Here is a 19,834-nt window from a genome sequence, read left to right as displayed (position 1 = left end):
GCTCCCAGTGTTCCGCCTGCCCCAACGGCCCCCCCAGCTCCTCCCAGGGAGGGAAGGGGCCGAAGGCTGGGAGCCTCGGTGCGTTCCTAGAGCGGGGATGCCCTTGGGATGAGTGGGACTCGGTGGGACGGTGCTGGGATGGAGAGCCGGGGTGTTCCGGGAGGGGTGGGCATGGCCGGCGCGATGGAGGGGTCGCGCTGTAGGTGAGGGAGAGGTTTGATGGTCCTTCGTGGTCACAATGGTGCGGTTGAGAGCCTCTGGGTGAGGATGAGGGGATGGAAAACAAAACCGATGGCACAGCGGGTGTCTGCCGGCCGGCGCCCAGCCGGGACGCCGGCGCCGAGGAGGTGTTCTGTGGGCGATTAGGAGCCATCTCTGGTCGGTAGCCCTTCTCCTTAGGGCAGACTTCAACTTCCCAGTGGAAATCAGGTGGGAACACCTTGCTGCTGTGAGGAGCAGGGCTGGGAAATTCCCGCAGTTTGTGGGAGACGAGAACTCCTTGTCACGCGTACTCAGGGAGCCAACTAGGAACGATGCCCTCCTCGACTTGCTGGTTGTGAACGGAGAGGGACTCGTGGGAGACGGGATGGGCTTGGCCCAGTTCCTCCTGGGGAGGGACAGAGGTTAAGCCTCCCGGTGGCTATCATGGACTGTGGGTGCAAGTGATTTTTGCTTTAAATAGTATTTTTCAGGGGGTAAAAAACACAAATTGATTCACCCGAGCTGTGTGGGGACCAATCTGCATCCCTTGTGCCCTACGGCAAATGCATTTGTGGCTGCCGCCTGCGTTTCTGAGTGCAGCATTGACTGGAGCGATGCAGAGACAGCAAAAAGGACCTCAAGCGTGCGAGGTAAGGTCATGCAGTGTCAGTCAGTGGCACGCTTTCCCCCAGCCCTCCCTCAAGTCCTGCCTGATTGGGAAACAACCAGCTCTGGGTTCTCCTCGGAGGGGGCCGTGCTTTCCCCGGGTGCGTGGCACCTGGGAGGAGATGGTACCCGCCGCTGCACACTCCCAGAAAAGGACTGGATTCTGCACAGAGCCGATGATGAGATGCTGGGTCTGTTTGTGCTCTGCAGGACCCCAGGGACTGGGTTAGTACATCCCCTCCTCGTACTTGGAGGATTTGGCACTACCAAGGACATCCTGGTAGGAAGAGAGGCCTCTCGCTACGTGAACAGTGGGTGGTGTGGGGGAGTCGGGACAACTCCCGCCGTGAACTGGAGGCCAAAGATCTCTCCTGGCCTGTATCCTGCTAATTAAACAAATTGCTCTCTGTTAGCGAGGCACCTCTGGCTGCAAGATTGCGCGAGGCCATCTGCTGTGTAACTCGCGGCAGGGATCGACGCTGGGGGCGGGAAGGCGACAGCGCTTCTAAAAACATAAAACTTTATTTCATTTCAGAGCGCAGCTGAACAACAGCTCCTCGACGCACACCATCCTAACGCCTCCTCTGGACCCGATGCCGTGGGAAAGGGCCTCATCAGCCCTATCTGTAGGAATTTGCCTTGTGTTTAGGCAGGAAGGTGAAGTTGGTAGGCACAGGTCCCAAAAGCAGCTCACTGGAAGAAAGAAAGAAAAAAACAAAACCAAATTAAAAATAAACTGAAAGGAGAGGGTTAAATACAACAGAGCCACTGGTACCCAGCTGTTGCGTGGCCCTGTGGCTCTACAGCGATGGTGACTGCAGTCAGATGTGTCAAACCAAGCCTTTACCCTCCTGAAAATTTCGGGCTGCTGCACAAAACCACCTCCAGTGCTGAGCTTTAACCCCGATCCACAGTACTGGAGGGACGCAGCCTCCCAGTAAGGGCAATGCTCTTCCTGCTGGGCAGTCACCGAGAGTCAGTGTCAAAATGGGCTCCTAAGTTTGGTGACCTGAATACCAGCCTCATCGCTGGCAACGACATGCCTAAAATCAACAGGAGCCTCTGAAAAGCTCCTCCCCACCTCTCGCTGTGCTTGTGCAGAGCCAAAACCCCGTTAGTGCCAGAAAGTATTAAGGGCAGATCCTAAAATGATGTAAGCCAGTCGTATTGCGATCAGATTTATCCTAGCTTAAGACTTCAACTATTTCACGCTTTGGAACACACATTGTATTTTCAGTGCAGAGTAATTTTCTTTATAGTCAAGGAGGCTTAACTTATTTCCTGGATGTTGGTTGAATACAGCATCACTAAAACTTTCCATAAGACATGTCAGAGAGAGAGTATCCCAGCAGGGCAGAGAATTGCATAGCAAGAGCCTGAATCTACAGCACAAAAGCAGAAATGGAGCGCGCTCAAAGAACTCTGCTTCTGCTTAGCATCTCCTTAAAATGAGCTTTAATGAATAAATCTAAATTGCTTTAAAATTTTAAGTTCTTACGGCTATAAACATCTATTACATGGAGCTGTAAATACCGCAGGTTACAAAGCTTTGTGCAGCCTAATGCAGGCAGGTTCCGCTTGAAAAACGGCATTTAAAAATTCTGATCAAAACTTGTAACGTGGTTTTAGGCAGCTGTTCCCAGTACTAACACAACGGACGAGGATTAGCAAAACCAGAGAAGGCCGTAGCCATGCTCTATTTTTGCTAATCTCCGTTTCCATGAGCTGGGAAATAGCAGCTGGCTGCTCCAGCTCTCATTTTAGCTGGCTTTGAGCTTGCAAAGTCATTTCAAGCCAGTGCATGAGGACTCATAGATGGGGGGGGAAGAACCGTTTCCTGCACTTTGCTGCATGAACTCAGAAATCAGATAATGAAAAATGGGGAAAACAACTCAGCTCTCCTAACTGGGGGATAGGGACTGCCTTCCTGCTCAGCATCCGGACGGGCCTGGCAGGGTGGGACTGGCCGGGCAGAGCTGACAGCCTGAGACATCCCATCGTTGCGCTCTCCTCTATCGGTTCCTACGACTGTCCTGGGATGAACAGCGTGTCATGAGAGAGGTCAGCTGTTCTCCATTTGCAGCGGGTACTGCATGACCTGCTGAAGCAGACACAGGGATTGAGAGAGCTCTTTACGGCAAGTTCAAGCTCAGTTAAAACCTCGAAGTAACACACTGGTTAACCCTTGCCGCTTTCTTACAACCTCTTGAACCGATGGGAAAGCGTCATCACCCTCCGCAGAGGACGCACAGTGATTTTGTGGGGCTCTGCCATGTCCCTTCCAGGCCATTTGAATGAAAATCAATGCTTTATTACCTTATTTTAATCCAGTCGTCCACGTTTTGGCTCGCCATCAGCGTCTCCAGGTAGTCTCTCCCCATGTAGTAAGGTGGCCGCTCGTTAATTTTCTGAGGTAGGTGTTCCAATAAGCCAACTGGAATATATCTGCAATGAGATGTAATGGTGCTGTGCGCTATTGTTCACACGATACGGGCTCACTGCGGTAAAGATCCTCTCAGCTGGGGAGAAGTACCTGCATAGGAACGAGAGCCATTCCAGCAGGAACTTCCTGGTCTTCTCCACTCCCTGAGTATCTGACCCCCAGTGCTCGAGGCCGTAGTTGGTGAAGTCTTTGAGGATATCAAACCTCTCGCTAGAGGAGATATCCCAGTGTCTCTGTTCCTTAATTTCAGTGAAAAGCCACGGTTTGATGAGTGCCCCTCTAGCCAAAAAAAATGTGCTTTGTTATTCCCATGACTGATGCTTCTGAAGATGCCAACAAATTAAGGAGACTTTCCAGCACTTATATGCCAGTCAATGGTGCTTTAATTTATTTTTTTTTTCAATTTGAATAGGAAGCTGCTTTTAGTTCCCCCAGACGCAAACTGATTTTACCAAGTTTCAAAAAATAGTTTAACCAAAAGGAAATTTCTCGTGTTTTGGGTTTGGCTAGGTTGGTTTTTTTTGGTTGGTTTTTTTTTTTTTTTAATTCCTTTTTTACTCTTGCACCAATAGAGCTCAGAAGCAAAGAGGTAACACAGGCACTTGCCTTGCAATCATAATTCCCGAAACGCCCATCTGCATGGCTCGATTAGCATCTTCGTAAGACAAAATATCACCGTTTCCTGTCCAGAAAAAAGGGAGAAGCCAGAGGTCAAAGCGATACACGAGGACAAGTCAAAATGAGTTAATCCAGGCATGGGATAAAATTCAAAATGGACACAGGGTCCAAAAGCCAGATTGTCCAAAGAGGCTCCGGGGCTCACGTTTAGAGACTCCCAGGGATGTTTCTGATTAATGTTCCCCTGAGAAGGAAAAGGAGAGTCTTCTCTCTTTTTCTCTGCTCCCAACTCCTACCCTGAAGGTTTAGCTGGGACTGTCTGTGCCATGGTGCCCGAGGCAGAAAGCACCTGCTAAAAACCAAGTGGTTTGTGTCCTGCCTCTCCCTTCCCTTCCTACTCTGCTCAGCGCTCGTCACGCCTGGCCCCCAGCGCACGGGCAGAGCTGGACTGCACAAGAGCTGCTGGTAACTCACTCCATCGTGTCACCAGCAGCAGGAAGGACACTCCAACCCTTCCCCCAGGCTAAATGTCCTTGGGAGCCTGCTCTTTTTCTTTTCTAAAGATATTTCAAATCAAACATGCGGCACTTTCAGTCCACACGACAAAACAACAGAAATACCTACCAAAAAGAGGCATGGGGTTTGCTATTTTAGCACATTCTGCTATGTAGTCCCAGTCAGCGCCCCTCGTGTACCGCTGTTCCCTGGATCGGCCGTGAAGCTGGAGAAGAAAGTCACAGAGAGACTTCACCGAACGCCCTGGAGGAGGCAGGGCAGAACGGAGCGCTGCAGGAACGTGCCTCAGCAAAGGCAACAACACCAGGATGGGGTAAAGGATCCTACTGGATGGACAGCCCAGCCAGTTGCTAACAGACTGGGCTGCGGAAGCGGCTAGCAGAGCCAAGAAAGGGCTGGACGCTTCCTGAGTAAGGTTTTGGCTATTTGCAAGCCAGAGCAAGAAGTGACTGTCCACAGTGAAAGGGAATATTCACTGTGGGCAGGAACTACTCATCCCCATGCAAATGAGATGGTCCCATCGCTTCCCCAGCCCTGCTGTAACGAGGCTTATTTGGCTGAGACCTCTGTTCCAGAGCACTGCCAGGAACTAGCTCCTTTTGTAATGGATACAAAGCTGAGGCGCACCCAGGAAAACACTCTCTGCGTCCGAATTTTTCTCTATTATTAGCCGAAAACACTAAAAGGTAGTACGCAGCTGGTCAAAGGTGTTTGAAAGAGCCGCTCAGCTGCGGGGAAGGGCAAGACCACCCCCACGTCATGCTCTAGGCTGACATGCAAGCAGGGTTCCCCCAACACCAGCCAACAATGTCACACCACAGCAGGTATCCCTGTACCGTGACCATGGATGCTCCCCACTCCCGGATCTTGGGGATTATTTTATGAGCCACATTAATCTTTTCTTGCACCCCTGTCCGTATCTTCACAGTCAGCGGGACATCCAGCACCTGCAGAGATGGGAGAATGAGGCCAGGCTGAGGCAGGAGTTGGCTCCGTCAGCTCATCTCCCGCTGCCGGCAGGTGCTCTGACTCACCGAGTTCATCCCTCGGACGATCTGTTCAAACTTGTTGGACCGAGTCATCAGAGCACAGCCTCCTCCCTGGGAGACAAAAAGCGGTGTAGTCAAGACTTTCTATCTCCTTGCATAGTGAAGAGCCTCCTTGGAGCTGCTCAACAGCTGCCCTCTGCTCAGGGAATGCAGGTAACACTTGGAGCACCTCAAGACTTGGAGAAAGGGGACTCTTCAACAAAAAAAAACCCACAGCCCCTTTCCCTCCCAACTCCTGCCTGCTGCCAGAGAGAGACAGCTAACCATTCCCTGCTCTTCAAACAGCTTATTTGCCTTCTCGCTGAAGTCTACTGCCCATAAATGAACCGGGAGCTCTGGATTAGATTGGCAGGAGCAAATCAGGTAACAGGAGATGAGGCAAAGGACAAGCATCTATTGAAGGAAGCAAAATGCATTGCAGAACGGCTTCTTACCTTCTTGTAGACCAGGTCAATGGGACACCCAACATTGATGTCTACAAAGTCCACTTCAATTGTCTGGTTCAGGAGCTCTGCACATTTTGTCATCGTGTCTGGAAATGCTCCCTCCAGCTACCAGAGGGGGAGAAGATGCATGAGTTCAAGAAGCAGCTTTTCTCCTCAGAAGTGAGTTATCATTTGTTTGATTATCAAGATGATAGCACTCACCTGCACCCCAAAAATATCTTCGGTATGATGCCGTTTGAGGAGAGCCCACTCGGAGGACTGGCCTTGAAGCAGGTTTGTGCACACAGCCATCTCTCCACAGGTGACGTCTGCCCCAAAGCGCTTGCATATCCTTCGGAAAGGGAGGTTACCGCACTGAAAGAGACAGCAGAGAGATGGTTTGTCAGGAGATTTGCTCTGTTCCAAATGTGGCAATGGCAAATTTTGACAAAAGGAGAGAATTATCTGCCTACCGTGGTCAGGGGAGCCAAGTAGAGCTTGCCTTGGATTTCCAGCTGGAAAACAAGGATGGAGGAGCATGTTAGGAGAGCTGAACCAACAGTGATTAAACAGAAAGGTATTCCAGTAAGCAATTTTATCACTTGCCTTGGGTAAAACTTAGTGGGAAACCCAGAAAATCACTGTTTTTTCTTTGAGAACCTCAACTATTCCAAGAGAATGTATCGTTTGGATAAAAGAGCCAAAAACTTCAACTGCTCAATTTGTTTTCACTGCTCAGCTTGGAGAAAAGTCAAAGCAGTTACAGATATAGAGGGAAGCAAGACTGGCTAACAGATGCAACGACAGAGGTGACAAGGAGAGGAAGGAGGCAATGCTCTCACCCCAGGAGAGCACCGTGCCGTCTGCACAAACCAACCAGCCCCAGCTTTGGTTCTCCTTGCAGATCACATCCACCCTCACTGAATGCTCAGCCCCTGTTCTCCCTCACATGCAAGGGACTGCTGCTTCTCTTGGTTCTCACCCCTCCAAGGACAACACCACAGCCCCAAGAGCTCACCTTCCTGCATCCTTTCCCTCTCACAACAGTAACGTGGTCCCCAGGCAGCCCTGTCCTCTGCCCGCCTCTCACCCAGCTAAGAGGTCTCTTCCGTCTTCCCAAGCACAATCTCAATCACTTGACAGGTACATGAGAGACATCAGCCCTCAGCCAAACTCTCCCTGCTCACCTTTTTCTTCTCACATATCCGCAGCTTTATAGTGTCTTCATCTGTCACTGGGCCCACTGTTTTCACAGACAAAGCCTCCTCACCAGCTGTGGGGCTGGGGCACTGTAAGGCATCTGGTTTGGGATCTCCTCCCTGCTCTGGTAGCACAGGACATTCAGGGCTGTCTCCCAGACTCTCCTGGGGTGTTGTGCAGTTGGATGGCTCTTGCTCCTCTGTAGAACGCCCCATGGCTTTGCCTCCCTTCCCACCATCACTGTGGGGCTTGGCCAAACCACGGAGGTACTCATCAGCCTTCTTGAAGCTAAACTTCTTCTTGCGCAGTTGGTGCTGGAGATCCTTGGAAAGGTTGTTCCTCACCAGCGACTTTCCTTCCCACTGCTTGGCCCGGTCCGTGTTGATGATGTTCTGGTAGCCGTCCCCAAGGTGGGCCTGGGCAAAGCGGCAGGTGACGCCGTAAATGCACTTGCCAAAGGTTTCGAAGAGCACGCAGCTGCGCCCCAGGTCGGCTGGCTTCGCGGCCATGTACTCGCCAATGTCATGAAGGAAGCGGCACCGTGGCCCAAAGTAGCACTTCTCTGCACACCCCTTAAAACAATAAAGAGAAGGTTAAAACCTCTGCCCTCCACTTGCCTGCCCGGGCAAGCCTGTACCTTCCAGCACAAGCGAGGTGAGCCTGAGTCTGCTCCAGCCCAGAGAGGGGCCAGAACAGCTCTGAGTGCCCATTGCTCCCTGGGTGACAGCGGGTGCCCCATGAAACGCTCCCAGGAAGCTGATTGCTGAAACATGCCACAGAAGGGCAGTGACGTACCCACTTGAGGGGGACATTTTAGCGCTACCGCTTCAGGGAAGCTGACACTTTACTTGTCCTGCTCAGCTCACCCTGCTTCACCCTCTCCCAGCCAGCCAACAGAGGTGGTTTTGCCAGCACAGCCCCCTGCTGCGCTCTCCCTGCAGGCAGTTTGCCCTGCTGCGGCTCTATCTTCAATGTGCTTTCCTAGACTTAAAAATAAATGCAGCCCCGGAGCAGGAAGGGCCCACCGGGGTCCCCAAATTCCCCATCCCAGAGCAGCACAGAGCAGGGCCCCCATACCCTACCTGTGTCACCGACGGACACAGCCTGCTCTGCTCGTAGTGGTTGGGTTTCATACACGGCCTGCTCTTGTTCTGCCCACGGGCCCGCTTCCGCTCCGTGGGCTCCTTCTCCTCTGCTCCAGCATTCTCTCGGCTTTCCCCGTCCTGACCGAGGTCCTCTGACTTCACCCGTTTGGCGGGGGGCTCGCTCTGGCAGCTGCTGACCTCCTCCTCAACCTTCTCCTCCACCTCCTTCTCCTCCTCACCCCCGCTGCTGTGCTCGCCCCCGGCCCGCAGGTAGGCATGGAACTGCTCCTTGGAGGCGAGGAACCTGTGGAAACACAGCACCCGTCAGACCCCAGTGACGGTGCGGAGCGGGAGATGGGGGACAGGGGTCTGCCTGCAGGGAGGGGGGGCTGCCAGGGGGACGACAGGGCCAGGCAGGGCCTGGCACGTACCAGGGGGTTATGGGGGGGCCTGGCACATACCGGGGGGGTCTATGGGGGTCCTGGCAGGTATTGGGGGGGGGGAAGGGGCCTGGCACGTAGCAGAGGGTTATAGGGGGGCCTGGCACATACCGGAGGGGGTTGAGGGGGCCGGGCATGTACCGCGGGGTTTATGGAGGGGCCTGGAAGATACTGGGGGGGTTATGGAGGAGAGTGGCACGTACCGGGGGGGTTTACGGAGAGGCCTGTCAGGTACCGGGGGGTTTATGGAAAGGCCTGGCACGTACCGAGGGGGCTTATGGGGAGGCGGGTACGTACCGGGGAGGGGTGGGCGGGCCTGGCACGTACCGGGGGAGTTATGGGGGGGCCTGGCACGTACCGAGGGGGATGGCGGGGCAGGGGCGGGGTCGGGGCAGCCCTAGGCCCGCACTCACCGGGCGCGGACCGGCGCCACCCCGGCCGCCACAACCGCCGCCGCCATGCTGCCGCACGCGGTGATGACGCGAGGGGCGGGGCGGGGTCACGTGACGGAGGGGGAGTGGCGAGTCCGGGCGGGCGGGTATAAAAGGCCCGGCTGAGGCCAAGCCGCCTCATAGCGGCGGGTGGAGCGTGGGGCGCGTTCAGCTGCTCGGGCCGGAGCCGGCGTCTGGCCGGGCTCTGTGAGGGGCCGTATCGCCGCTGATGGCCGTGTCTCTCCGGCTGTGAGAGGCTCTGGGTTTGTCTGGAGGGGACCGGGGCCTGTCTGCTGGGGGAGGCCCTCAGGAAGGGCCTGGCTGTGGGGGCGCCCCAGCTCAGGGCCCCGGTTGAGGGGCTGCCCCAGTGGGGAGGGGGGGCTGGTGGGTGGCCCTTGCACCTGCGAGAGGTGTCATTCCATGCTGGGGCTCTTCAGGGCTTCTCTCTGTTTTGGGACACCTCCTGAGTGAGGTACAGCCTGTGAGGGATATGGGGCTCACAGGGATTGATGCTGGCTGCTGTCCCGGGGGGGCAGGGCTCGTCCTGGTTTGAGGGACAGGAAAAAAACACCTATGGGCCCTTTGTCTCATGGCTTCTGAGGGATTCTGTCATTTGGGGGTGAAAGTCTGGCTCTTCTGCCTCTTCATAGCTGTCAGCTGGAGAATATGGAGCTCTGCAGAGATGAAGGGCACTTGGTCTGGGCTTTTTTATATGTTTGGGCTTTTTTAAGCAGTAAATGCAAGGCCTGTTGCTAGGTGCTCAGCCTAAACTGAGGGGATGAGCCATCTCCTGTTGCACAGAGCTGTAAATCAGCTTTGAAGCTGTCCCATGGGCAGAATTCTGTTGTGGCTGCTCTGGCAACAGGATTTTCCATATTAGCCTTTGGAAACGTTTTCAAGCTCAACTCAGCAGAGGCGTGAGAGCGCTTAGTGTTTCCACCGCTGGTGGCCCATGGGAAGAACTGGCCTTTGCTCCTGGCAGCAGGCTGGGTGCCATCACACCTTCCTCCTGCTGTGTATGGGCTGCAGGATGGATGGAGGAGCCACCTTGTCTCTGGGGACTGGGGTTATCCTCTGACATGGGGCTGTAGCCAACACAAAACTAATTCCAGATCTTAGGTGCTGCCACACATTCCTAATGGTTGCATTAACAAGGCTGTCCCGCTAATGCAGCGAGTGAGGGCTGGTGCTCATGAGACTGGCTGGAGTGCGAAGTCTGTCCTTGTGTTTGGTCTGTGGGTGGAAGTTCAGAGTGGAAAAAAAAACACCCTGAAATGTCAAGTGTGGGGTGTTTGGTGTGAGATGGCACGCACTGAACTCTGTTCCCTCCTCTATAACTGCCACATCTTCCCTATGTGTTTGGACACTTGTTACAGCCTCTCCTGGTCTGTAGTCCCTGCACACCAGAAATCGCCAACGCCTTGTCTGTGATCCTCTCGGCCTGTGCTGGGTGTGTGTGGGCCTTGAGCAAGAAAGATCATGTAGCAAAGGGCTTGATGTCTCCTGGGGTGATGTATTCGGAGCTCTACTGGATGAGGTTTCCATTCCAGCTTAGACTTCCATCTCTTCCTTTGCAGTTGCGCTCCATCATCTGCACTGTCATTTGACTCATGCTTGGCCTGGGCTACCAAGAGAGAAATAGCTGTGAAGTCCAAGTGAAGAAAGACCCGTGTTCCATCTTCTTTCCCATCTGCTGCCCTGTGCTGAATCTGAGGGCTTTGCCAGGCCCTTTTATCCAAATTAAAATTGCCTATTTGTTTCCATAAGCGCAGGAAAGCAGGCTGCAGTTTCAGCCCCGCAGCGTGGTGCAGGTACCAACAAGAGGAGGCAGAAGGTAACTTGCGTTTTTGCCTTTAGGGGCTGCTAGAAGCTGGTGAAGAGCAGCCGTGCTCGTGGTGTCAGGGAATTAGCACGGAGTGAGTTAGTTTATGGGCACATAAGAGTTGTGTGTGCACATGGGACAGAGGTAACATTGCATGTGGGGCTTTAATTTCACTGATATCCTGTTTTTTGTTGCCTTAGTGCAGTTCTCTCCAGATGCTCCATCAGAAATGTCTTGGGAGGAGCTGTGAGCCCTGTAAAGTGCTTTTGCTGTTGCCAAGGGTGGGCAGGTTGCATGATCAAGCCAGGCTGATGTGAGAAGAGCTTTTGGCTAATTGGGTATTAATTAGTTTTGGAGTGAAATATGAGGAATGTGAAATACTATTTTAAGCTTCAGCTTGGCTGAGGGAAGGAAGGAAGGAAATGAGGCCCTGGGGATTAATGAAATGATTTCACTGATGTTTTTGCGGGGCAATAAGCCTGGAGTAAGAGTGCTTTTGCTTTGCTGTACTCAGCTGAGGTCACAGACTTTTGCATTTAATCCCTTTTCAGGGCACTGGCTGGGCGGTTTTATGAGGCTGAGCCTCAGGCAAGCTTCCCAACAGACCCTGGCGAAGGGTCTGAGAGCAGAGCACGAAGCCCCTGGGGTTGCCAGCTTTGCCACAGCCTCTTGAGCACTGAATTGGAGCCAGCTACAGTGTGTGTGTGTGTTGTGCATCCACACAGCTGCTCCTGCTGATGCAATGGGGGCTTGGCCGCACATGGCTGAGCAGCTTGATGTTCACCTGTGGTTGCTGGAGGAGGTATATGAAGGAAGTTGGGGAAATCTCTGCTAGGTGTGGAGAGGTGCTGCTCTTGTTGGCTGCATTAGCTCTTCACCCCTTGCTGTAATCCGGTCATACTGAGGTTGGAAATGGGGCCAGGGGAGCGAGGAGCTGCAAAGCCTGCATTGCGGCTGCCTGAGCTGGACGGCTTTCGTGGGCGAGTATAGTGCTTGGATCGCCAGAGCTGTCACTTCAACATCCTTCAGCAGCACTAAAGCAGCTTTGAAGAAAACCAATACCCAAGAATACACTGGGAAAGGCCAAGTCAGGAAAAAAGGAAAGGCTGATTACAGGAAAGTGTGATATATATACAGGGAGAACTAAGTCAGAGAAAGTTCAGCTACTTCAATGTCCAAGTTAAACAAGACACATGTATTAATGAAAATACCCCTTCCATGGGCTCCTGCACAAAAGTCGGATGTGTCAAGCCCCTGGTTCTGGCTACTACACCCAGGCGTTAGCTGAAAAATGAGGTTTTGTAGCAACCCCAAGAGGTCACCTCCACAGCTGCAGTGGGGTGAGAGCAGGGATAGAAATTTGGGCTGGTCACATTTGTTTGGATGCCTTTCATAGCAGTGCAGTAGTGTTCTGACAACCTTTGCTGGTTAATCATGTAAATAGGCGAATGCCACAGAAAGCAGGTGTGAGATTTACCACTGATGTATGGGCAGGGTAGCTAGAGCTGGAAGTGAACCATTGGGCCCTATCCATCTTCTGGTCAAAGCAAAATCCATTCCTCTTGTCTATTGTCTGCTCTTTTATCCGGTCTTGTTTTCAAAGCCCGGTGTAACAGAGCTTCCAGCAAAGGAGACTATTCCCATCGCTCATAAATCTACTATCAGAAAGCTGTTTCCAAGATTAAAGCTTAAATGTTTCCCCTCTCTAGTTTCATGCCCCAGCTCCCAATTCCCTCCCTGCTATAATCACCAGGTCTCGGTTTCCTCCCAACAGCTGGCGGTTCATGTGGGCGCATGCTGGGGTCTCCATACCCCACACCAAGACCCCAAAGGCCACCATGCCATGTCTACCCCAAGAATACCTGTGGTGGGACACTTTGGAAACGGGGTGTGCTCCTCTAATGCTTGTAAGTGGCTGAGCCAGGCTTTGGGCAGGCAACTGTGTAATGGCTTTTAGAAAAATATCTCTTGCCGTAGTTCCCTCTTGGCTAGTTTTTAAGAGCTGCTCAGAGCGCTGACTTAGCGTTTGGCCCATGGATGGAGTAGTTAAAGGTCATTATTTGGCCAAGGCCTGTGTGGTTTTTGGGACAAACTGTCAGTGCACTGGAAGTAGACTGGAGTTGAGGTCTGTTGTGGATATCGTACAACCTGTGGCGGTTCCTGAAACTGCGGGAACAATGGTTCCTGAAACTGCGGTGATAAGCCATGGTGGTGAGGCCTTGGATCTGCAAAATCCACATGGTGTGTGGGCAGGGATTTCTAGTGGAGGAGGGAGTGAGGGAAAGAAACACACAAGATGTCTGGGCTCACGTGGGAGCGAGGGAGCAGTGTGGGATCCCAAGTCTCTTGGCTGTGGCACTCAGCCCTTCATTAGTAAAGCTTGGAGAAGACCCCAAGTCTTTTCATCAAACCCTAAAATAAGACAAAGCCAAGGCACCAGTCACGGGAGAGGCTGATTTCTTGGCAGAGGCTGCTCTGCGTGACGGAAGAGGCAGGATGTGGCTTTCCCCAGCGCCCCTGGGCACAGAAGCGGGGGAAGGTCCCAGTTCTCCCATTCTGGGAGCTCTGGGGGGCTTTTCACAGCAGCGTTTGATGTCCCTCCCAGCCTTCACTGCCCTTGACTACGCCATTTCTAGGGCCATTTTGGGGCAGATCCTTGGGTTGGTAGGGGGAGAGGCTCCTGAGAGCATCCCTTCTCTTCTAACCTCCCCTGTCACCTGAGGTCACCCTGTCACTTCTCTGTACTGGCTAATCCCCAGCGGCTCAGTCCTCTGTTGGCACTTTAGGGGAGTTGAGGATCTGGACAGGAAAGGTGCTTGCCTTCAGCCCTTTAGCTGGCCTCTTCTGATGCCCTGTACCACCAGATAACATCTTTTGTACATTTTTGATTTTTATTTTTACATGAAAAAGCAACACTGAGTTTTCCTCCTGACATTTAACTCAGTCAGTAAGTGACAAACAGAATAAACATTCCTGTTTTACTGGCAGAAAGGCTCCAAGATCCTGCTGCGACTAAAATGTTTCATCATTTCCGAAGTGAAATGTTTCGTTTAGGGAAAAAAAAAAAGAACAACTAAAAATGACACGTTTCAATGTTTTTCTAATTATTTTCTCCATTTTGGCTGAAGCTATTAGTCAAATTTGGCCCCACCTCACAGATAGTTTTGGAACCTTCCAAAACTTCTCTTTTGGTGACTTTTCCTGTCATTGATTTGATTTCTGCCCTGCTTGCCAGCGCAGTGCGTGTTCCCATTCACCCCTAGGTGCTTTCCTTTCAGGTTTGCTGCTGGGATCTGCTTTGGCACCCCAGTACTGTGACTCCTGCAGCCGCCTGCCTTCCTCCGGGCAGACTGGGGCTGCCTCTGCCCTTTCCCACGGTGGATGTATGTTGAAATGCACATGTGTGCGTGTTGGGTGTTCTTGCGTGCTCACGCCATAACACTCTTGTTCATCTGCATGTCTCTCTCTTACATGCGGATGGAGCCGCGGTGCCACACGGTGATGGCGCAGGATCTTTTTCAGAAGGCTGTTCCCATGCTATCCTAGCAGTTGCACCCTCTGACATAACCTGGGCTGATCCTCTATGCCAAGTCCTTCCTCGTCTCTGGCACGACATGTTTGTTGGATTCCAGGTGAGCAATGTTTTTCTCCCCAAAACTTGGCTGCTATGAGTGTGTTGCTTTTGCAGCTCAGCAGCAGTCCTGGAAAATGAGCTGGGGAGCTCACAAACCAAGGAATGGCGAACAAGCTGGGATCTTCACTGTTGCCTGTTTGTCCTCATGGCTGCTCTGCCTGCATGAGTCAGAGGAACAACATCTGTTGATTTTTAGGGTCACAGATGGCTTTGTTTAGTTTGTTAATCGTGAGCATGGCCTGTGACTGACACATGGTCCCTTTCAGTAGTGGGTACTGAGGCTTAGAAGGCTGAAGCATATTCTTCTGTTGGTTGGTTTTGGACCTTACCTTGCATCCACTGTGGTTTACTCCATATAGTGGCCCAGGGAACTGCCCTGCTCAAGGACAGTGGAGAGGTGGCAGAGCCCTGTCCCTCTCCTCATGCTTGTGCACTGCTCAGCCTCAGGACAAAGGCTCTGCAGCACCATCGAAAAGTACAGTGCCTTTCAGAGTGCTGAATTTATGTTGAATTTTGAAGCCAGTTGTTTCTTAGCATCCTTTTGTTCACCTTTCTTCCTGAGGCACCTGAATAAGGGGCTGCTTTGAATTGCCTTTCTCCTGATCCCTTCTATGTATGAGTTGGTTGTTGAGCCTGTAACTTTGGGACAAGCAGATACTGCTAAAGATAAGCAGGGTGGGTCACTCATGCTTCTCTCACTCAGTCCTCTTCAGCATCCTGCTGGAAATAAGGATTTACAAGAAAAAAACAAACCTGTAATTTCATTTAGTTTTGGAAAAATAAAATCTCAGTGCTAGTTTTATCCAAAGCTCTTCCTAACGTCTAATTTTTTGCAGACCAGAGTAGATGTATCTTTTTCTTCCTCCTCCTGACTAGAAGGTAGAGAGGACTCATGCAATGTCATCTAAACTTGGAACAGCCTATACTGCAGCAGTTGATGAGGTTTTGCAAAATTAGAACCATCCCCAGTTTTCCCCTGTCTCTCGGTATGATGGTGTGCCAGTTTTTCATCCTGTCTTTGTTCTGGAAGACTCAACATATGCCTTAATAAATAAGCATTGGAGGCAGTTGCCCGTGCCTGCCTTGAGTGAGAGATGCTCCTGTGTGTGGCAAGGACCTTGCCCAGCTGATGGGGGGGTCCCCTTTGTCGTAAGGGATTTGTAGTCAGACAGTCTTATTTCTGTGCCACTTCAGGCTGCTCAGAGGTGTCTTGGGGGGATCACGTTAATGCAGTGACTGCAGCGTTCCTGCACCAGTCGCTTGCATCAACTGCAGAGCACATGCTTGGCCAGTACCACTGTAATTTAAAGGCTGGCTTAGCGCTTTCATGAAAGAGGCAGCTGTGGACGTGGTCCCATGCAAATGAGTGGGGAAAAAAGGCAAAGGAACAAGCAGTGTTGTCCCCAGAAAATTTTACTGCTTTTGAGAGGGAAAGATGTCATTTCCCCCTTCCTTCCCACAGCACAAGGGAGAGTGAGTGAACCCGCTTTGGTTTAGCAGTCCTAATAAATATCATATGTGAGCTTTAGGGTGCTTATACAGGACAAGCCATCCCTTCTGGCTTTTTGCTGCACTCAAACAGCTGCTGGCAGCTCTGCTCAGGCTGTTGGAGGGTGAAGGAATAGCAGCACTGAGAGCAGCCATTAGCTTTTTCCAAGTAGACCTTGGCAATCCCTGGGATGTGAAAAGTCCAGAAGAAAGCAGATGGGCTTTGGCTGAGGTCTTGGAGCCTGAACGTGAGCTGTGCTACCAGAACTCACTGTACTGGTAGGGAAGCGAAGAGATTGCAATGTTTGCAATGAGCCTTGACACTCCCCTTCCTGAACTGGAAAACTTCCTGCCCATTTGTTTCTCCCCTTCTACCCCCGTATCCCTTCTCAGCAGGGACTAATACACTTGCTTTCTAGGCTGGCTTCATACTGACATGAGATTGCATCTGTGTGTATCGGTATGTATGCGCCCTCCCCCTGCTAATGACAGTTGAATCCCTTGGCTAATTTCAGCAGTGTTTGGCAGAGAGGAGATGTCTCAAAAGCACTGAATTCCTGCAAGTTTCATAGGGGTGGCTGGTTTGGTTTAGCATCTGAATTTGTGCCCCTGTAAGGGGTGTCAGGCGGTTGGCCAGCTGGCAGAGCGGGAGCTCAGTTGGCACATACGGCTCCAAAGCCAGCTGCAGTGTACTCCAGTTCCTGCGTGGTACAGCGGGGACCAGATATAGGGTGATGAGGGGCACTGCAGGGGATACCTGGGGGTAGTACGTATGTAGGAAGGGTGTATGCATGTGTGAGGTGTGGCATTGCTGCAGCGCAGGGGCTACAACAGGTATGGGAAGGAACTGTGATTTTTGGTGTGTGAGGAAAGATTTAGGATCTATAGGACATCAGTCCATAAGGGCTTCTCCCACTCCCAGTACAGCCCCCGCTCAGAAAAGCGGTGGAGGACAGATTACAGGTTAAATGTGCAAATGGCTCTATGGATTTATTTAAAGCAAGGTTAAATTCTTAGTAATAGAACCTTGCTTTAAATAAATCCCTGAAAGCCAACCGAAAGTGAGTCAGGGATAGGTAGCCAGATCCTGTTCGTGCCAGTTTTGACCTACGAGGCAGCATTGCTAGCACAAGCGCTCAAGCAGTGCAAGTCTGTCCAGCTGTAAAACTGCTCTTCCACAGAGTTGTTCAGTTTTAAGAACAGGTGAAGATTCTTCCAAAGCTTTAAATTAAGGAACAGGGTGCCTTTGCTTGGTTAAAGGTAGAATCGTGATTCTCTAAGTGCTGTTGAAAAGCTCATTCTGTTTCTCCCCACAAAAGCTCTGTGTTTTCCCCCTCCTTTCTCCTGCCCCGGGAGGTGTTCCGCACCAGGCAGTGTTCGCTGAACTTGGCTCCAGAGAGTCCGTCTCCCTGCAGCTGCTTTTTCTGCTGCATCTCTGCAAATCATCAATATTCATGTGCTTCATCGACAGAGCCTCTAAAGGGCTCTGGAAATCTGGAGCAGGATCCAGTGCTGGAAAAAATCTTTCCTGTGTGGGGTCAGGGAGAATCGGGCTGTGTGTTTGCCACGAGAGGGGGTTATGAGCCTGCGAGAGCCCAGGAGGAGTGGGTGCTGAGGGTGCTGTGGCTCAGGGCAGGGTGCCCTGACAGGTCCTGGCTGGAATGGGCATCACCCTGTGGCTGCACTGAGCAGCTTTGTTGCGTGCTTCAGCCTTCTCGGGCCACCCTGGTGTGCAGCCTTGCCGCAGGGATGGGTTGCAGAAGGCGACTTTATCTCATTCTGCAGACTTTGCTGCACCTTCATCCCATTTTCCCTGTGAAGGATGGGATGACAGTGGATTAAGATGCGATAAGGCCCGATAAGTACTGATGGATGGTTAAGTGGGATGGTGTTTAGCAGGAGCTGTGGCATCTGCTGCAAGGCAAAGGGTGAGACAGAAGCACATTTGGCAGGGAGGAGCTCAGGTCTCCTTGTTTGCCCACAGGGTCTTGGTCCCAGATGACCTAGTGTGGGAGAGCTAAAGCAGGTGATTTTCCCGACTGCTGTCTGGGTAAGGAATGCTTCGCCCACCCTCCCTCCTCTCTAGTCCAGTTAAGCAGCGCTTCCCTTGAACTTATTTTCCCATGAGTTGTCTCTGCTGCTCTGTACTGTTCTCTCCTTTGCACTGATGCAACTACTTGTGTGATTGCAGAAAACCAGTTTGAGGAACTAATCTGGCTGATCCTTTTTATTTTTGTCCCTGTTTCCCAGGACGGGAATATTTCCTTCGAATGTGTTGCTTGAGCATGTTGTGTTCTGGGGTCTGAGCTAACCTGCCTGCAGCCAACAGAACTGAAATTAAGTTATCCTAGCATATTCTCTTGTGCCTTTCTCTGATGTCATATAAAAAGCCCTACTCTCTCCTAGGTGATCTCCAAGTTGTTGAGGTGGATACATGCACAAAGAACTTAGGTGGTTTGGTTTCAGCTTGAATACTGATGGGGAATTGAGAGGCCTGGGGTTTATTCTGTTGTCTTCTGGGGTTTCTTCCACTATTTTGCAGCCTTTGTGCTCACTTGCAAAGACTAAATTGCTAGAGTAAGGGCTTGGATGTTTGAATATCCTCCTGGGTGGGATATTCTCTCCCACCATCAGAGAAGGTGCAACAGAGAACATAGAAAAGGATACTAATTAGGAAATCCTCTTCTTTCTTTGAGGGAGAAAAATACTTAACACTCATGGACTTTAAATTTTGGACTCAGTTTTGCAATTTCCTGTCATCTACCCTGTGCCTTTGTGAATCCAACAATTTTTTCGCCGACGAACTACTTTAAAGAAAGGATTGGTCCAGGGAGGGCTATGAATGGGTTCATAAACCAGCCTTGCCCGTGAACTTCTAATTCTGCCACAGTTCCCACTTAAACCTCCTATTTCTGCCCTGAGGCCACTGCCAATGGCTCCAGTACAGCATTAAGTGTTTGGAGGCTACATGGTGGGCTGGACTGGTTCAGAAGGAAATCTGCTGCCAGACAGGGATAACTAGCCCCGACAGTGCCCAGCCTTGGTCATAAGGCAGCATTGCAGGCAGTTGTACTGAGGGGGGAACACAGGTATGAGATGCTCCATCAGGTGTGAAGAACCTGTAGAGGCTTTTTGAGTATTCATAGTGGAACAAGAATTGGATGTCCTTTCAAAGACCTGGTTTTCGTCCTCTATGCTGCAGCCTCTGTGTTCTTTTGGCTCCAGTGTTTGTTTAATTTGCTCCTGCTCCGGAGCCTAGGTTGTATCCAACGATGTCTTACCCTGTGGCCCTGCAGCTCCTGCCACAGCAAGGTCCTGCTCTCATTTTGGTTGTCGGGACACTAATTTGATATTTGCCCTCCCCACTACAGGGCCTTTTGCTCAAGATTTGAAGCCTTGGGAATGGTAGAGGTTCTGGATCTGTGGAGTCAGGCTGGGAACATGCTGTGTAGTTGCAGCATTTGCAGTTGAATTCTTCTGTGAAGTATCCTTCATGGTCTGTCTGCTGCACAGAGATGAATAATAGTCTCCAGTTCCCATCCATCAAACATAATTAGGTCCATTTCCTAACAAGCCCTCAGACTGCTCAAGTGGGAGATGAGAGGAAGATGGAGCACCTTGTCAATGGGCATCGCTTCCTGGAAAGAGAAGAACCAACAGCTTCTTCCACGATGCTGGGGCTGGCTCTAGGGTGGGTTGCAGAATCCCAGTTGCTGGACCAACAAACAGCCCGGGAGCCAAAATGTCTGCTCAAAAAGGTTAAAAGCCCCAAGTGATGAAAACCTTGGGGGTCAGGATGAAATCAGCTGCTCACTG

General features: G+C 51.6%; 2 protein-coding genes across 2 annotated transcripts in view; both read right to left on the bottom strand.

Moving 5' to 3' along the window:
- LOC309681428 (acidic leucine-rich nuclear phosphoprotein 32 family member B) overlaps nucleotides 1-19,834 on the bottom strand; it is a 239,592-nt gene that overhangs the window by 186,346 nt on the left and 33,412 nt on the right. The gene's annotated exons all lie outside the window — the stretch shown is intronic.
- DUS3L (dihydrouridine synthase 3 like) lies at nucleotides 1,377-9,103 on the bottom strand (the record flags this gene model as incomplete). Its single annotated transcript, XM_082495474.1, has 13 exons — nucleotides 1,377-1,560; nucleotides 3,184-3,312; nucleotides 3,401-3,589; nucleotides 3,917-3,992; nucleotides 4,553-4,649; nucleotides 5,281-5,391; nucleotides 5,479-5,544; nucleotides 5,928-6,044; nucleotides 6,141-6,293; nucleotides 6,392-6,433; nucleotides 7,106-7,690; nucleotides 8,201-8,507; nucleotides 9,057-9,103. The coding sequence occupies 13 exons, from the start codon at nucleotides 9,101-9,103 to the stop codon at nucleotides 1,488-1,490; spliced, it is 1,992 nt and encodes a 663-aa protein (XP_082351600.1). The 3' UTR covers nucleotides 1,377-1,487.

The sequence above is a fragment of the Vanellus vanellus genome (genome assembly GCF_965231255.1).
Source record: "Vanellus vanellus genome assembly, chromosome: 25".
In the NCBI taxonomy this organism is placed as follows: Eukaryota; Metazoa; Chordata; class Aves; order Charadriiformes; family Charadriidae; genus Vanellus; species Vanellus vanellus.
The sequence above is the reverse complement of the archived record's forward strand: the minus strand, read 5'-3'. Positions and strand labels throughout refer to the sequence as shown.